Consider the following 16,981-nt stretch of genomic DNA (forward strand, 5'->3'; position numbering starts at 1 on the left):
AATCAAGAAGTGGCTAAGACCTGTGCCAGCTTGTGAATCATGATCTGAATTTAGTCGATCTGCCACGTCAATGTCGACGATATCGCGTCACCAAGCTCTAGGTCCCTCACCAGCCAGTACGGGATTCCCTATCATGATACACTGCAAGCGCCTGCAATTAGTCGACTTAATCATGGATGTTTGACTGCTGTCCCCTTCGTTGTCAAAGTGTGGACCATCCCATATCAGTTTCCGCCAGCCAGAACCATTCGAAGAAATATAATAGTCGTTTATTGGGTCAGAAACTGTGGAGTCGGTTGCTCAGATCTAGCGCCTTCGTTGGGTGTGCAATTAGCCTATCATTGCAGCGTTGCGAAAAAAAAAAGACGCCAGTGAGTTCGTGGTTCCCGCAGGAAAAATGATGTATCATGTGCATGAAGACGAACAAATCTGCCCCTTTCCCGCTCCCTGTCGCTGTACGAGCAGCACATCTGTCATCATCACCGCCCAACAAGTTGAGGTACCAAATGATTGGGGCTCGGTGAGAAATACGGATGTTACTAACATCGGTTATTAACATCCGGTTATTAACCGGTTAATAACACCGAGGAACGTCGGATGCACTTTTAGCCTGTTAATAATTGTTGATAATTATATATGGGGAGCGGCAACTCAGCCAAAGAAAGTGTGGCATTATGTAAGCAAGAAATGCGGTCAACGACATGACCTTGAACGCTATAACTTATATATCAAACTACGACACTCGCGCAACACCAAAATACACAGTACAGCTGTAGAATTATAGTAAGTCAAAGTAATTAGTGAAATTATTACACTCAAAAATTCAAGGCTCCTCATCTTCACTCTCACCTGTCTCCAAAGGAATCTCCTGTATGGTTTCTCTGTGATAACACCACCTTCCTTCAGCTTCAAGGTTGGCTCAGACATGGTGTGTGAAACAACAAATTTGTTGACTGCATTCTTGACTGTGCAAACCTTTTGTCCAGGGACACAAGCAGCTTGCATGGACAGAGCTTTGGTCCTTTTGGTAAGTTCACCATTATGTTTTTTGAGAGTTCTGATGTGCATAACACTAGCATCAGCTTTAGCAGTCTGCTGACAGCATTCTGCTTTGGCTTCTTGTGCATGCTTTTGCAAGGTTTCAGCCTTTGCCTTGGTGCGCTTCTCATGCCAAGATGTGTTTATGGTGCATGATGTGAGTGCCTTCATCTGCTGCATTAGAGCTTCCAGTTGTGAGTCAATGTTTTGCAAGGAAGTGTGTGCTGGTGGAGGTTAGGACATGATGGAGGTACTAGGGGTGTGAGGACTTGGAGGGATGTTTTCATTTCTGGTGCATTTTTTTGCATGAAGCTGAGCTAACTGATCATTCTGGGCAGTAGAATGTCTCTTGGTAGATTTCCAACAGTCCCCTGGGTGGTATGGGGAGGGCATTGAGAGTTCTACAGTGGTCTCTGAGGATTTGTGATGCAATGCAATGTGTTTATTATGCTTATGTAATGCCATATCAGTCTGCTACCTGTGACTTCCCTGTTGTGACTGAACATGATATGCTGGGGGGTTGAGTGAAGCCTTCCAAGGCCTTTTTTCATGGTTTAATTGTAATGGCCATGGAAAATTTTGAAAAAGTTGGTTGCATGAGCTTTTACTGAACATTACAGCCTTACAATTCGCATATTTTTCCTTTTTTGCATGGAGAATACAATAAGCTTGATATTTTGCAACAAAGTCTCCATATGATGTAGTCTTCATAATGTTGTGCTTGATGTCCAGTGGTTGACAGTTTTATTAACCACCATTTCAGCCACACGCCCCTTTAGTGGGAGCATGCACTGAGTTTGAAATTGGCAGAGAGTTGCCTCTCCCCATTATATAGAGCATCCAGCATCAGCCAGCACCATGTAACAATAGCCTAGTAACTGAATCTTGTCTGAGAGCACTCAAATTGAAGGTGTTGAGTAACATGTCACAATTGTTACAGGTAACATTCAAATTCACAATGCCCAGCTTTTTTCTTGTCCAAAAATATGGCTGAGTCACTTGCAATGGAGGAATTTGTCAATATCTTCAACAAGCTTGACATTCTTCTCACCAACCTACCTTCCCAGCTTCCCTTGGCTAATGACTACTAGGACTCCCAGTACCCCTCCTTTCTATCATTCTCCTTGGATCCTAATATACTTGAGGAGACAATTGATGAGGTAGCATCAGGAAAAACCTCTCTCTCTAGTTAGAACAAGTTAGAACAAATTTTCGAAAGTTTTGCTAATTAGATAGATTTGATGGTCAGGAGAATTTAATTGGTGCCCTGCTAATTAGCACTAATTTCTGTGATCCTAGAGGTAATTATTGAAAGTCTTGTAGTATCCTTTGATTACAGTAGACACAATTTTCAGACTTGATAGCACACATAATGTTCAAATGAATTAGTTTTGAATTGCAATGGGTATCAGCACGAGCACAGTAAGATGTAAGCTAACTAAAGATGTAAGGAATGAGCATAGTTCAGATGTTACTATGAAACAATAAAATGAGTTGGATTGGCCTCAAAAGTCTGACTTGCCACCTGGTGTCTGACTACTCATCATCCATGCCATCAATGTCTAGGAATGTGAGGCTGACATCCTGAGCATAACCTCCAGGAGTGTCTAGGCAGAGAGAACTAGACAATGATCAGCAATACTGCTAGCAATGCTTACAATGACTTACTGGACTTCCTTGTATATGTCTGACATCATCTTGTGAAACTTGATGGGTGCTGTCTCTCAAAGTCATTCCAACACTGAGATGTGGTAGTTGTAGTTATTACAAAATTGATTACTGGTAAATTTGAATTCTTCACTAGACTTATTCTTCCTGGCAAGAAGAGCTGTGCAGATCTAGCAAGTCAAAACTGTTAATGGTTAAATGAGCACAAGAAATCAAATTTACCGCAGTGCAGACAATAGCTAACATGGAAATGGGGATCTTGGGGCGATGTGCCTTATTCTTTGTAATATTGAGGAACCACTGAGGAAATTAAGAGTCAATGGACGTCATATTTTTGAAAAACATCTCATAGAGGATGATAAAGATAGGATCTGTTTGATACGGCTTCCTGTGAACCAGGGATGAGAGCCCTTGCACCTTAATAATGTTTAGCATCAGTATGTCAAAGTGTGCTAAAGATGAGAATAGACATTGAAAGTTTGTGGGAAAATGTATAGATGGTCTGGAAGAAGGTGCTCAAGGATAGCACTGCACTTGGGGCTGAGCTGAAAGTAGCCTGCAATGTTCTTGAAAGCCATCTCCTTGATATCTCTGTGAAAGAGACTAGCACGAGCATTGATCTATAACAAACTGGAGTTAGCATCCATAATGGCATGGTGAAGAAAACATGTACTAGACCCACAAGTGCACCTAAGTACTCCTTGTCTGTGCACATACATTTCTCAATTGGTTCTGTCTTGAGATATTGTGTGGCATTGATAAGTATCTCTTGTGCATATGTATTCTTCATGATGACTTCAGGGTAACCATGACTGAAGGCAATGTATGCCTTCAGCTCAAGAATGCTGCATTGAATGACCCTATGAAGGTCAACATTCTGATCAGTAAGACATACTGACCCAGTCTTGGTGTAAACAAGATGAGCCATGGGATCATGATAGCCTTCCTTGGATTGTGCATTGGCAGTATTGCAGGTGCTGCCTTGAATATCTTCGGCATTCTCCTCCTTCACAGGTATGTCACTCTCATTAGTAAATGGCGAGTCTGCTAGGATCAACAATGAATCAAACTCTGAGATAGTCAAGACTGACTCATTCCACCTGGGGGTCTGACAAATAAAGAATTGTGTCTGAATCTTAGTAGATTGATAGAAATATTTCCGCTTACCTCCATGGCATACTTTTTCTCTCTGGTGCTTGTAACCTTGACCTAGTATTGAGGCTTGTCAGCTGCTTCAAGTTGCAAGGAAGTACTTGGCACCTTTGATGAAACCACCTTTGTCTGTTTATTCTTATGGTGGTCTGAATGTACAATCAAAGGAACCTTTCAAGTTGAATGATAATGAGATCCTCCTGGCACTCCTCATACTTATGCAAAGGTTTGACTCACCTCTTTGAACAGAGCCTGAGCAACAGACTCTTCTGGCTCCAATAGGTCCAATTCTTTGCTTCCACTGGATTCCATGTTGCTGGCATCCAAGTCACCATTACCATCTGATTCAGAGTCCTCTAGTAGTTTGAATGTCTTCAAGTTACAAACTACAAAAATCAATACTTGGTATGAATCAAAAAAAAGGGAGAATACTGCTCTCTAGTACCTTTCTCATGCTGTTGATGCAATAGTCAAGGAGGTGGCTTGAATTGGTACTGAGATGGTGGAGGTGGGGCAAGTTCTTCCTCATTACTGCTATCCAATTCCTCAATTACTTGGGAAGATTTTTTTTCTGATTTGCATGTCAGCAAATTTTTTTTCATTGTTCAGAGTCAAGACTTACTATGGTTTTTTGTTGACTTCCTTTGTTTTTCAGGCTGAGTAGATTCAAGTTCTTTGACTGTTGTTGGAGAGTGGTCACACTTAGTAGTGCATGACTTGCTTTGAAGTTGTTCCCACACTTGCCCAGCACTGATTGATCAGCCCCATATCACACCACTACCATGAGATATATGTACTTACCAGGATTTTCCAAAGTTTTGTCCTTTGCCTTGTGTCATGCTTAGATTCAGTGAGTTCAATTTAGCCTTGTGAATATCACTACTAACTTATGGCATGAAGCAGTCTGCTGCATTGAAAGTCAAGTTCAGGTTGGCATCTAATATAAGGCGGTAATCTTGGAATAAATAAGCACAAGATACCAAATGAATGTGGTATTGTCTTTCTGCTTCAGAAAGACTCAAAAGGTGAGTAAGTGTTCTTGAGTTTTGGTTGTAGGGATGACTGAGACATGTGATTTACAGTCTGATTATATATGATCCATTGGCTGAGCAAGGGTTGACATATGAACCTATCCTTGTCCAGCTTAGTTCAAGTCTGATTATGTTCCAGTGACTTTATGCCCCAAACTTTCAGCATCTGGTATTCTCTCTGGGTCAGTACTGACAATATGATACCAGAGCTTGTGTGCACATGTACTGATTCTGCCATTGGTGTGTTCCACTCCAGGACCTTTTCTCTCTCTAGTTATTGACATGTCTCCAGGATCCTACCAGTGGAACAAGGGCCAAGTTGTGATCCTCCAGCATTATTTTGTTTCTGGTGCTGGGGGTGAGCTTAACATGATTGTTGACCTGATATATTGTGAATATGCAAATAACACTTGGACCTTACTGTCTTTAGTGATGCTGCTAGCTGCTAGCATAGGTACTGAACTCAAATGACACTGCACTGTGCATATTTTGAGTTGTCGGCCACACAGACAAGGTTCCATAGCATACACAATTTGTAAGTGAAATTCACACTGACAACACACATTCATTTTTACCAAATACACCAGCAACCTATACCTGCACCTTTTTCACCCAGGACACTTACTCTCCTCTCACATATTCTCCATCACAGACAAGGCTTCACTAACAACACACGTGCATTTCTTACCAAATATCCCAGCTACATCCCTCACTCTATTCTTGTGTGTTCTCTGCTACTGCGATGCTAACAACACACATGTGTTTTTTTTTACCAAAGTAAGTCATTTTAATTGGACAATACACATGCATTTTTTACCAATATGCCAGCTACATCCTTCACTCTCTTCTTGCACGTTCTCTGCTACTGCAATGAGGCTTCACTAACAACACACATGCATTTTTCACCAAATACACCAGCTACATCCCTTGCTCTCTTCTTGCATGTTCTCTGCTACCATGATGACTTCACTAACAACACATGCACATTTTTTACCAAAGTAAGTGAATTTTTATAGAACAATACACATGCATTTTTTACTAAATACACTAAGATCATGCCTGAAATGACTTGCCCTGCATGTAACAAAAAACTCACATTGATAACCAGTTAGAGCCAGCACCTTGCTCAAACCAGCAACCCTGTTTTTCAAGCTCTCTACCTCTCTTCACAGGACTTCAACCTTCCCCATACTCCAGAACCAAATCCTCCACAGTTGGAAGGAGAATACTTTGGGATGGATGATGATCTTGAGTGGCAAGGGCTCAATGGCCAGATGAACTTCAATGATTGTGGTGATCTCACAGATGAGGAGCATTCAGATGATGGCAGGGACAATGATGGCTTCAATGAGTGGGAACCTCCTCCAGCACAAGGGCCTCATTCCACATGCCTTAATGGTAGTGAATCCAGCAACTCAGAATTACCTTGCATCCCTGATATGCCAGAAGAGTGAGAAGCTCAGTGTGAAGTAGAGCAGCAACTCCATGATCATGAGCAGGAGCCTATCATTGTTGAGTATCCCTGTCAATGAGCTGGACAGCCTGTGTTGATTTAACTTGGCAGTCCAGTAATTCCATCTACTGTGCTCATCTAGACAGCTCAAACACTGATAACATCTATGCTCCATTCACCTCAAAAATTGATTGGGAAATGGCTCAGTGGGCAAAATTACAAGGTCCCAGTTCAACTGCATTTTCAGATCTTCTGTCTATTGAGAGTGTAAGTTTGTCATGCTCTTGTCAAATTGGCACTATCTTATTCTAGAGCCTCTATGGTGCCATTCACTTATGTACTGCCAACTTTGTACAGATGCCAAATTGGCTGATTTTTTTAATCTTCAATTTAGACCCGAGATCTTTGGGTCCTTGACAGTCTTGTATGTACATATGGGTGATAGAATGAACAAGCAACAAATAGACCCATTGTCCCACTATCTCCATGACTTTGAAGCACAAGAAAGCTGCTGTCGCTCGTGCATGAGTTGGGAGGGCAGCACAAAGAAAGAATATTCCTCTCTTGCCATCTTCATCAGAACCAGCACCTGAAACTGATTTCAATCTCTCACCAACTTTGAGTCAGATTCAGACTGTGGATACACTGGAGGAGTGAATTGCCATGATTTTGACATGGATTCTAATGGATATGCAGATGAAGAATGGTCAGATAGTGATGAAGAAAGTATGGTTGAGTTTGAAGGTGATGAGTTGGAAAATAACCTGCAAGAGCTGAGAGAAGAGCTTAATGCTCTCATCAACTCCAAACCTTCAAAATATGGTTTGATTACTGGTGTGAAGACAAGTCAGCAGTGGAAAAAGGCAGAGAAGAAGAGAGGGTTTGGCCTGACTTCCAGCAGCAGAAGTCTTTTGTTCAGGAAGTCATTGAAGCTGCTGCTGGCCACCTTTGCATTTTCTTACTGAAATTTCATTGTGAACTCAATTTTATTGAGTTCTTTTGGGGTGTCATGAAGAGGTACAGTGGCTCAAAAAACTGTCCACATGTTTTGACATTTTTCACTATCTATGATATTGTGTGAGAACAAACAAATGCCTCAAGGACATGCTTATACTACATTGTAGTATGGCTTCAGGGCTTTCATTTGAGCCCTACACCGTGGGAATCGGTGGAGATATGGTGGAGATACAAGGCTCACAAAATGGTGACTCATGTGGACAGTTTTTTGACTCAAGTATTTTACAATAATAACCAGGTATTCTAGTATTTTGTATGACCTCCCTTGGCTTTAATTACTGCCTCTATCCTTCTAGGCATACTCTCAATTAATTTCTGGCAATCCTCAGCTGTGATCTTCTCCCATTCCACTGCTACTCTCTCCCAAAGCTCCCATACTCCTTTAGGGGGGTTTTCATAGGCTTGAAGCTTTTTCTTGAGTGTTCCCTAGAGATGTTCAATGACATTGACATCAGGAGACTGTGCTGGCCAGTCAAGAACATTAATGTTATGTTCTTCAAACCATTCCTTAGCTCTTCTGGATGTGTGCTTGGGATCATTATCCTGTTGGAAAATGATATCTTCTTCATCAATCCCTGATTCTGCCAAGCTAGGCAGCAAGTAGTCATTTAAAATGACCACATACTGCTCAGCATTCATCTTCCCCTCAACCTCAGCAAGCATTCCCACACCATTCCATCCCATACAGCCACAGCCCCATACCATTAAAGAACCTCCTCCAAACTTGACAGTCCCATTAACCTCTCTGTCTGTTAGGCCATCTCCCTTCTTTTTCCATACATATACCTTCCCATCTGACCCAATCCTATTGATTTTGGTCTCATCTGACCATATAACATGCTTCCAGTCCTCTACAGTCCAGTGTTGATGAGCTAAGGCAAAGGCTAGTCTTCTCTGCCTATGTTTGATGGAGAGAAGAGGCTTTTTCTTCTTTGTTACTGCCTTGAGATGAGCTGCCTTGAGAACATTCCTCACAGTTTGTGAAGAGACAGGGGTAGTGATAGTGGAATTGATATAATGGGTGGCTTGGACAGCATTATCAGCCTTTCCTGTAGTGATATGTTGGATAATAGCCCTTTTGTCAGTAGAGGTAAGCTTGGATGGATGTCCTCCACAAGAGTTTTCCTTGTCTGGGTGGCTTTCTTTGGTAAACTTGGCCACAGTGGACTTGCATACTCCAGTTCTAGAGGAAATTTGGCGAGCAGAGAGGCCAGCATAAGACAGAGAGAGGATATTATCTCTTTGAGCAGAGGAGATGGCTTTCATGGTGATTATGACTATGACACATGAGATATTCTGGTTTATATAGTTAGATATAGTCATAAAATAACATAATGACACCACTTCATGATTTTTGTGGTGTCATAAATAATGATTTATATAGTTTTTCTGGTTTATATAGTTAGATATAGTCATAAAATAACATAATGACACCACTTCATGATTTTTGTGGTGTCATAAATAATGATTTATATAGTTTTAATATACACTCAAAAAACTGTCCACATGAGTCATTATTTTATAAGCCTTATGTCTCCACCATATCTCCACTGATTCCCACGGTGTAGGGCTCAAATGAAAGCCCTGAAGCCATACTACAACGTGGTATAAGCATGTCCTTGAGGCATTTGTTTGTTCTCACACAATATCATAGATAGTGAAAAATGTCAAAACATGTGGACAGTTTTTTGAGCCACTGTATCTCCATGAAAACTGTGATTATACATATGCCATGCTAAAGGAGAATATGCCAAAGGCCATGGAGTCCATGAAGTTGGAGGTCATTTGCCATTGGGAATACTGCATGTACCAGTGGATGGATGCATACAGATTGGGGCTTGGCACAGCCAAGGCACAAGCTTGTGTAAAGGAGTTCAGTTTGATGAAATACAAGTCTCACAGGTGCATTCCAGAGGCCATTGCTCATGCATTTGATTAGTAGTCACTGATAGGCACCAAATTAGTAGCAGTTGCAGATTTTTAGCAATGATGAATCCCTCTAAAGGTTCAATTCAAATTAGTATATAGAGCATTTTTACGAGAGGAATTTTTTGTTTTTTTTTGAATATTATAAAAGTGTTGCACAAAGTTGGTGGTACATAAGTGAATGGCACCATAGATCAGTGAAAATATCAGACTCTCCTTCAAGAATTCACATGAGCTGAACAAGATTATTGACAGTGAACCTCTAGGCCATCCCAAATTCAAATGTGAACAGATCATTGTTGCTGATCAAGCATTTGATACTTATTATCATGATATAATTGAATGTATCAAAGTGCTCTTTGGTGATCTGAATTTTGCCCAGTATCTTGTCTTCATGCCCAAATGCCACTACACTGATGAAGACAAGACTGTTCATTTATATCACAACATGCACACCAGTAAGTGGTGGTGGAACTGCCAGGTTTGTAAAACTTGATCTGTGAATTAATCTGTAACTAGCTAACATGATATTCCTAGAAAAAGCTTGATGAGGAGCATCCTGGCATAACAGTAATCCTGGTCATAATCTCATCAGACAAGACCCAAGTGACCATGTTACACAACAAGACAGCATACCTGGTATACATGACTATCAGCAATATTCTGAAAGAGATTTGTTGGAAGCCATCACACCAGGCCCACATTCTCCTTGCATACCTCCTGACCACTCACCTCAAATGTGTCACAAACAAAGCTTCTCAGTGTCACATGCTTGCAAACCTCTATCATGCTTGTATGGGACATATTCTCGCTCCCCTCAGCACTGTTGGAATTGAAGGGATCAATATGCAAAGTAGTGATGGAGCCATGTGATGAGGTCATCCTCTGTTTGTGTGCTTTGTTGGAGATTATCCAGAGCAGGTCCTAGTGACTGGGGTCAAGACTATGACGTGTCCAAACTGCAATGTTCCCTCCGATGAACTAGGTTTATTGGCTGGGGCTGTGAACTTTCAACCATGAGACCTGGCTGCTGTGCTTGATGCACTTGCTACTCTTGATGACAGTGGAGTAGTCTTTGTTTGTGCATGCACAGAGGCTGGTATTAAGCCTATCATTCACCCTTTCTGGGAGCCACTACCATTAGTCAACATCTTTGAGTCTATCATGCCAGGCATTCTCCATCAATTATACCAAGGTCTTGTGAAGCACCTGCTTGGTTGGTTGTCTGATGTGTGTGGTGGTGAAGAGATAGATGCACAATGTCAATGCCTTCCCCCTAATCATCATATTTGACACTTTGTCAAGGGTATCACAACACTTTCATGATTAAGTGGTACCAAGCATAGACAAATATGTCAGTTCTTGCTTGGCATCATTGTTGATATCAGGCTCTCAAACAATATGTCCTCTGCTTGACTCCTCTGTGCTGTCTGTGGGTTACTGGATTTTATATACATATATCATGCAATACCCATCTCACAGTTCTGAGACACTGGTTTTCCTCAACAAGGCTCTCAAGCTCTTCCACAGGAACAAGGTCATATTTGTTGACCTTGGCATTTGGAACTCATTCAACCTACCAAAGCTTCATTTTGCACTTCACTATACTCATATGATTTGCACATACAGCACAACTGACAATTATAATACCAAATCCATGGAGCATCTCCACATTAACCTTGCAAAAGATGCCTACCACTGTTGTGCATGGTATGGAGTTCATACCATGACATATACAAAAAGAAGTATAGAAGGAGATGATTAGGAGAGTGTATGAGGATATATTTCTCACTTATGAGCTTAGTCATCTATTTCCCTTTATTTATTTACTTGTATTTATAGTTTCAGCCACTTGACTACATCAGTGAACCACTCAGATATGTTTGTAAGCATGTCATGTGACTGGTAATATTCTGATTTGTAAGGATTTTTCCATGACTTATCATGTTTTGTCATGATTTGTCATGCTTTGTAATATTTTACTCATGTACTTTAGTAAGCAGCTGATTCAGCACACCAAAAGGCTTGGTTTGTAAGCATATTCTTACCAATCCAGTGATGAGTCATTGCTTAGTAAGGATGGTTTCTAAAATGTATATAAGGACTCCATTCTCACATAATCAACAAGTTTTTCCCTCTTCTTTCTTGTCTCAAACCATGAGATTCATAAGATTTGAAGTGCAGGAGTTTTCCCTCTTTCTGTCTCAATAGTGTGAGATTATGAAGAAAGTGAAGGCCTCAAGATTGCCTTTGAAAACAATAGTATTTCTAGTCTAGATTGGTTGTATACTTACTATCTTACAGGGATCGCCTATACAACAGTCTATCATATTTAATTCAGCAGAGGTCCATATTACCTACTAGGTTTAAGTTAACCTGACAAAATATATACTTCCCTTTACTATCAAGAAGTGATCTAGCAAAGAAGTAATTTATTACCCTTTGGCCACCCACAAAAAACATGTTATCAAGTAGAAAATCTGTTGACCATGAACTTGAGGAGCTGGCACCTTAGTCTTATTGAAGTACAATTGTGATAGTCATTGTATTTCACCTCAACTTATATAAGACCCTCAAGTAAGAAAACAACGGTCTCAGAGGCAATCAAAGCATCAGCATCAGCTTTGACTTGGTCTTCATAATGCATATGTGAGTAAATTTTGACTTCCTGAGGAGCACATGTCCCTCTCATTTCATCTCCACCAGCCAATGTGGTCTCAAGCCTTAAGACACTGTGAGATCCACCTGATCAGGCCAGATGTGCAACATTTGTACACCACCAAAACCAGTTTTAGAAATTTTTTTTAACAAGGTATGTGTATAATATTGCAGTCATGCAACTCATGTTATGATACACCCTGCCCTGCTGTACTCCCCTCCCTCTCTTGTCACCTATTGTTTCCATCTGACTCATATTATGCTTACTGTATTACATTGTGTGTCACTACTGCCGCCATTAGATGCTGTCTACATGTCCTATTTCTGTATCCATTTCCTTTCTTGTATCTCTGACTTGTCACTTTATCCTTATTAGGCATATGCTTGTATTCTTACTTACTTGCACCTGCCCTAAACCTTCCATAGCTATTCCCTATAAATACATGACTCTACTGTTGTAATCTTACTAAGTTTTACCTGGAACTTCCTTTGCTTAAGACCACCAATCTTAAGTCATCTGAACTGTACTTTAAGTCAGAGGCACTCCCTCTGTCTTAGCTTACCTTGAACGTTTGGCTTATCACCTTATGTAGATTCTCAGCAGAGGTCCTGACTCTTATTGAGTTGTCTGTCATTAGAACTATCCTAGTTTGTAACAAAAGATTAAAGTCCAGAAATCCTGTGGTATCATCACATGTCACTGAACCCAGAACCAGAAGCTGTTCCCATTAGAGCTGCAGAAAGACTCGCTTCCATGACAGGAATTGCAGAGCACCCTGACTTCGTTAACCCCCATCTTTGGAGTGCTAAACCTCAGCAGAACCATACCACCTATCCCACCTTTACCGCCAGCCATGTCATCTACAAAAGCAACTGAGATCAAGATTGAGACGCCACCCATCTTTGATGGTGATAGAGAGAAATCAGAAGGCTTTTTGCTAGCATGCATTGCCTACCTTGACATTAATGATAAGATCTACATTGATGAGAAACAGAAGATCATCTTTGTGACTTCATTTATGAACTTGGGCAATGCCTAGTTATGGAAAGAAGACTTCCTTCATCTTGCTCAAGACCCCAAGAATACTATGACTGGTGGCACCATCATCAGTTATGGAACCTGGGCCGACTTCCTCACCAGCTTTAAGAAAGTGTTTAAACCTCTCAATGCTTCTGGTACTGCACTGGCTAAGCTGTGCGACTTGAAACACCATCCTGGGGAGCTTCAGACCTTTATCACTGAATTCCAGATGCTCATGCATTGCACTGGAATTAGGGAGAATGTGGCTAAGATCCAGTTTTTCTTGGATGGTTTGCACATGGGTTTACTCGTTAAACTCTATGGCACTGGAGATGTATCTGAATATTTTGATGTCATAGTCCAGACCTGCATCAACCTTGACAACTCCCACCAACATCTCATGGCTGTTTGCAACTATAACCAACCACAGAAGAAGAAGAGCTATGGTCCCTCCCACTACACTCCCTTATGCGACCCCAATGCTATGGAAGTTGATTGTCTCATGAAGGAAGAGAAGACCAAGCACTACCAGAATGGCAAGTGCTTCATGTGTCACCATAAGGGCCATGTATCCCATAACTGCCCAAAGAAGAAGAACAGAAAAGCTCCAGTTTGTTGCACTGAGCCTGCTGAAGATGACAAAGAAGCAGAAGTTTGTTGTATTAACAAGGATTTTTGATGTGGAAGACTGGATCAACACCAGTATCTTCCAATGTACCTATTAGACTTGTTTGTGGTGTAGGAATCAGAAAGGAACTTTGTGTTCCTATTTTGCTCATCTCCAAAACTCAATGAAAACCATCAAAATGACAGCTGTTGTTGACTCTGGTGCTGCCAGAACCTTTATTTCTGAAGACTTCATCAAACTCCACAAGATTTGCATGCATCAGCTTATGAAACCATTCCAAGTCACTACTGCAGATGGAAGTTATGCAAAAGGAGGCGCTATTACCCATTATTGCACCCTCATCATAAAGATTGATGAATGATCCATGCTTGGAAAGTTTAATGTCACTAGACTCAGTCACTGTGACCAGATTCTACTAGGGATCCCTTGGCTGTGTGCTATGGACCCAGTAATTTGGTGGAAAGCCAAAAGCCTTAAACTCTCTCATACTGAGAAGAGTGACCTCATTGAGGACAATGTCAACACCAAATGGAAGAAGAATGGCCTTCCCCCTCTCTTCCAGAAACCTGTCAAGAAGCCCATTGATAAGATGTGGAAGAACTCCCATCTAAAGAAAGAGATGACACCAGTTGTAATGCTGCCAAAGGTGCCTCCTGTGCAGTCCACCCCAATTAGAGAGCAGCCAAAGGCGCCTCTAGAACTACTCTCTCATGTGACTATCAAAGAAATCCTAGACAAAGAAGCACCCCTGGTATTACCCAACCTTGACCCCATCCCTGATGATGATGACAACTCTTTTAACACTAAAGATGATGTTTGGACCCAGGACTACACACCCCCAGTACACGAACTTGCCACCTACCACCTTGATGATGATGAATTTTTGGTTGAATACCCTGTCAATGCAACTGAGCTCCAGGTCATCACCAATGTTTCTATGGACACCCCATTAACTAAGGATGGTACTAGTCTCATGGAACAGAAACCCATGGTCACACCTCTGTCACAGCCCACCAAATACATCAAAACTAGTAACAAAGCCCAGCAGTTTGCATTAGCAGCCAGTGTGATGATCATACCAGTGCTAGGCATGTATGATCACCAGCATGGTTCTTCTCACTACCAGGAAAGGAGATAAAGCACTGATCATTAATCCATATATATCAACTCATCTACCTTTAGTATGCTCCTTTGACAATAGGCATGCACTCCTCCCACAACCTGCACTCCCATTTAGCTTTGGTCTGGTCCTAGGAATCCATCCTCCCATGTCCTATCCATGTTCACCTATCTCCACTGGTGCATTATTTTCCCAAATGTCATTACTAAACGAGCTGCAGGTCTTATTACATGTTACTCACATTCTGCAGCGCGTGATGTCTTATTACCTATAAACTCATCATACACTAACTATGCTACAATTCTCGCCTACACATTCCAGACCTTCACATGCTACAATAAAATGACTGCAGTACATATGATTGAGTTAGTTCCCTTCCCCCTGGACTCAGCCCTATAGGAGAGTCGCCCTTGCGTTATTTTTGTAGACCTTGTGCAATCCAATCTGTTTGCCCATACTTGATGATCACACACAATTTGACCGCTCTGAAATTTTGTACCACTAGGACCTTATACTTAGGCTCTTGAACACTTGACCTGTGACCAGTAACTTAGTGCGGTCCTTCTCTCACGCTATCTCTCTTGTGCCCAGCCACTCTATTGAGTGTGGTTGATTTTGTGCATGTTATATCTACCGCACCAGTATCTGGCATTCACTGCACTTGCACATATCCTCTAGTATTCATCTTGCACTTGTGATACTAACACTGGTCGATTTTTGCCCATGCTCACAGTCAATTCTCTGACATAGGAATTTGAAGGTATACATACATCCTGTGCTCTAGTTTCTTAGGCTGCTATAGATTTTAACTCCTTCACTCACTTGCTTCCCTTGCATATATTCAAAGGAAGTGCTTCAATAGCAGTCCTCTTGGGCTGATCTACTGACTCACACCTCTTAGGATAAGTAGCACTAGTTGCTAACAGCCTAGTACCAATTTCTTCTTCACACCAGGCTTGAACAGAAAAAGCACTTGTTCCTTCCTATCTCCATGACTTTGCTGACATCTTTGCCAAAGATGGTCTTAACCAACTACCACTGGAATGCCCTAGTATTGACCATCACATTGAAACTAAACCTGGTTTTGTCCTGAAAATGTCAGAGGTCTATCTGTTGTCTGAAACCAAGCATGCCACTGTCAAGGCATTCATTGATGAGAATGTAAAAAAGGGTTTTATTTCTGAGTTGAAGTTGCCACAAGCTAGTGGTTTCTTCTTTGTAGGAAAGAAAAGCAGCGACCTTTGTCCTTGTCAAGATTACCAGTATATTAATGACTGGACAGTCAAGAATGCCTATCCCCTCCCACTCCCACTTTCATTGGTCACTTGGTTACATGGTGCTAAATATTTCACTAAGATGTATGTCCAATCTGGTTACAACAACATCCAGATTCATCCAGATGATCATTGGAAAGCTGCCTTCACCACAGAATATGGCCTCTTTGAGCCTAATATCATGTTCTTTGGTCTCTGTAATTCACCCACCACTTTCCGAGCATACATGAACCAGACATTCCAGCAGGAAATTAATGAGGGTTGGTTAGTCATTTACATGGATGATATTCTGATCTTCTCCAATGACCTCACTGCCCATCATGCTTGTACTCATCATGTTCTGGAAAGAATTTGTGCAGAGCATCTGTTTTTGAAACCAGAGAAGTGCACTTTTGAGGCACAAGAAGTGGAATATTTGGGTATGATCATCCACCCAGGATGTATTACTATGGATGTTGCCAAGACAGATGGCATTCGTGACTGGCCTGTCCCTACTATGGTGAAAGAAGTCTGGTCATTCCTCAGGTTCTGCAATTTCTACCACAATTTTGTTCCTCATTACTCCAACATTGCTAGACCCCTGATCAACCTCACAAAGAAGGACACCATGTTCCATTGGTCTGACCTTTGCACCTCTGCGTTGTAGAGAATGAGATTCCTCCAGGCATATATTGCCCATATTTCAACTCCTGACAATTGGTACAGTGCACAACTTGCTATCTATGACCATCCTGCAAAATGTGCCAGAGGCATGATGCTTTCCTGCACTATGCGACACATTCCCACACACACACTTGGTTGCCCTTTGTCACACAGCATCCTGGAGCCTCCATCTATTGTCCAACCAGTTCCCTGGTGCATCCTTTCTCATTTATTTTCATTATCAGACCATATTTAACATTATATGACACTATATTTCATCATGGACCCTTTATTTACCTCACTTACATACATAGAGCACTCCCTATTCGCTTCTGAGCCCTGGGAGCATGCCT

At 41.4% G+C, this 16,981-nt stretch overlaps 5 protein-coding genes across 5 annotated transcripts; 4 read left to right on the plus strand and 1 right to left on the minus strand.

The window, feature by feature from the left end:
* Positions 1-407: 407 nt before the first annotated feature.
* BJ212DRAFT_1294492 (uncharacterized protein) lies at positions 408-1,465 on the plus strand (the record flags this gene model as incomplete). Its single annotated transcript, XM_041332210.1, has 7 exons — positions 408-520; positions 610-783; positions 907-928; positions 987-1,027; positions 1,139-1,195; positions 1,222-1,232; positions 1,377-1,465. 7 exons carry the CDS (start codon positions 408-410, stop codon positions 1,463-1,465), a joined length of 507 nt encoding a protein of 168 aa, XP_041199989.1.
* Positions 1,466-3,015: 1,550 nt separating this feature from the next.
* BJ212DRAFT_1474320 (uncharacterized protein) lies at positions 3,016-4,170 on the minus strand (the record flags this gene model as incomplete). Its single annotated transcript, XM_041339072.1, has 7 exons — positions 3,016-3,123; positions 3,177-3,326; positions 3,380-3,566; positions 3,606-3,814; positions 3,874-3,915; positions 3,967-4,029; positions 4,096-4,170. The coding sequence occupies 7 exons, from the start codon at positions 4,168-4,170 to the stop codon at positions 3,016-3,018; spliced, it is 834 nt and encodes a 277-aa protein (XP_041199990.1).
* Positions 4,171-5,171: 1,001 nt separating this feature from the next.
* BJ212DRAFT_1294494 (uncharacterized protein) lies at positions 5,172-6,870 on the plus strand (the record flags this gene model as incomplete). Its single annotated transcript, XM_041332211.1, has 8 exons — positions 5,172-5,247; positions 5,320-5,343; positions 5,413-5,424; positions 5,808-5,887; positions 6,062-6,339; positions 6,489-6,609; positions 6,737-6,766; positions 6,808-6,870. The coding sequence occupies 8 exons, from the start codon at positions 5,172-5,174 to the stop codon at positions 6,868-6,870; spliced, it is 684 nt and encodes a 227-aa protein (XP_041199991.1).
* A 2,188-nt stretch (positions 6,871-9,058) lies between these two features.
* BJ212DRAFT_1257001 (uncharacterized protein) lies at positions 9,059-9,298 on the plus strand (the record flags this gene model as incomplete). The annotated part of the gene is made up of 1 exon (XM_041329829.1): positions 9,059-9,298. A coding segment is annotated over one exon (240 nt), but the record flags the coding sequence as incomplete, so codon positions are not given.
* Positions 9,299-9,679: 381 nt separating this feature from the next.
* BJ212DRAFT_1294495 (uncharacterized protein) lies at positions 9,680-10,158 on the plus strand (the record flags this gene model as incomplete). Its single annotated transcript, XM_041332212.1, has 2 exons — positions 9,680-9,766; positions 9,823-10,158. 2 exons carry the CDS (start codon positions 9,680-9,682, stop codon positions 10,156-10,158), a joined length of 423 nt encoding a protein of 140 aa, XP_041199993.1.
* Between the last annotated feature and the right edge of the window lie 6,823 nt (positions 10,159-16,981).

This window comes from Suillus subaureus (genome assembly GCF_016647635.1).
Source record: "Suillus subaureus strain MN1 chromosome Unknown BJ212scaffold_1, whole genome shotgun sequence".
NCBI lineage: Eukaryota > Fungi > Basidiomycota > Agaricomycetes > Boletales > Suillaceae > Suillus > Suillus subaureus.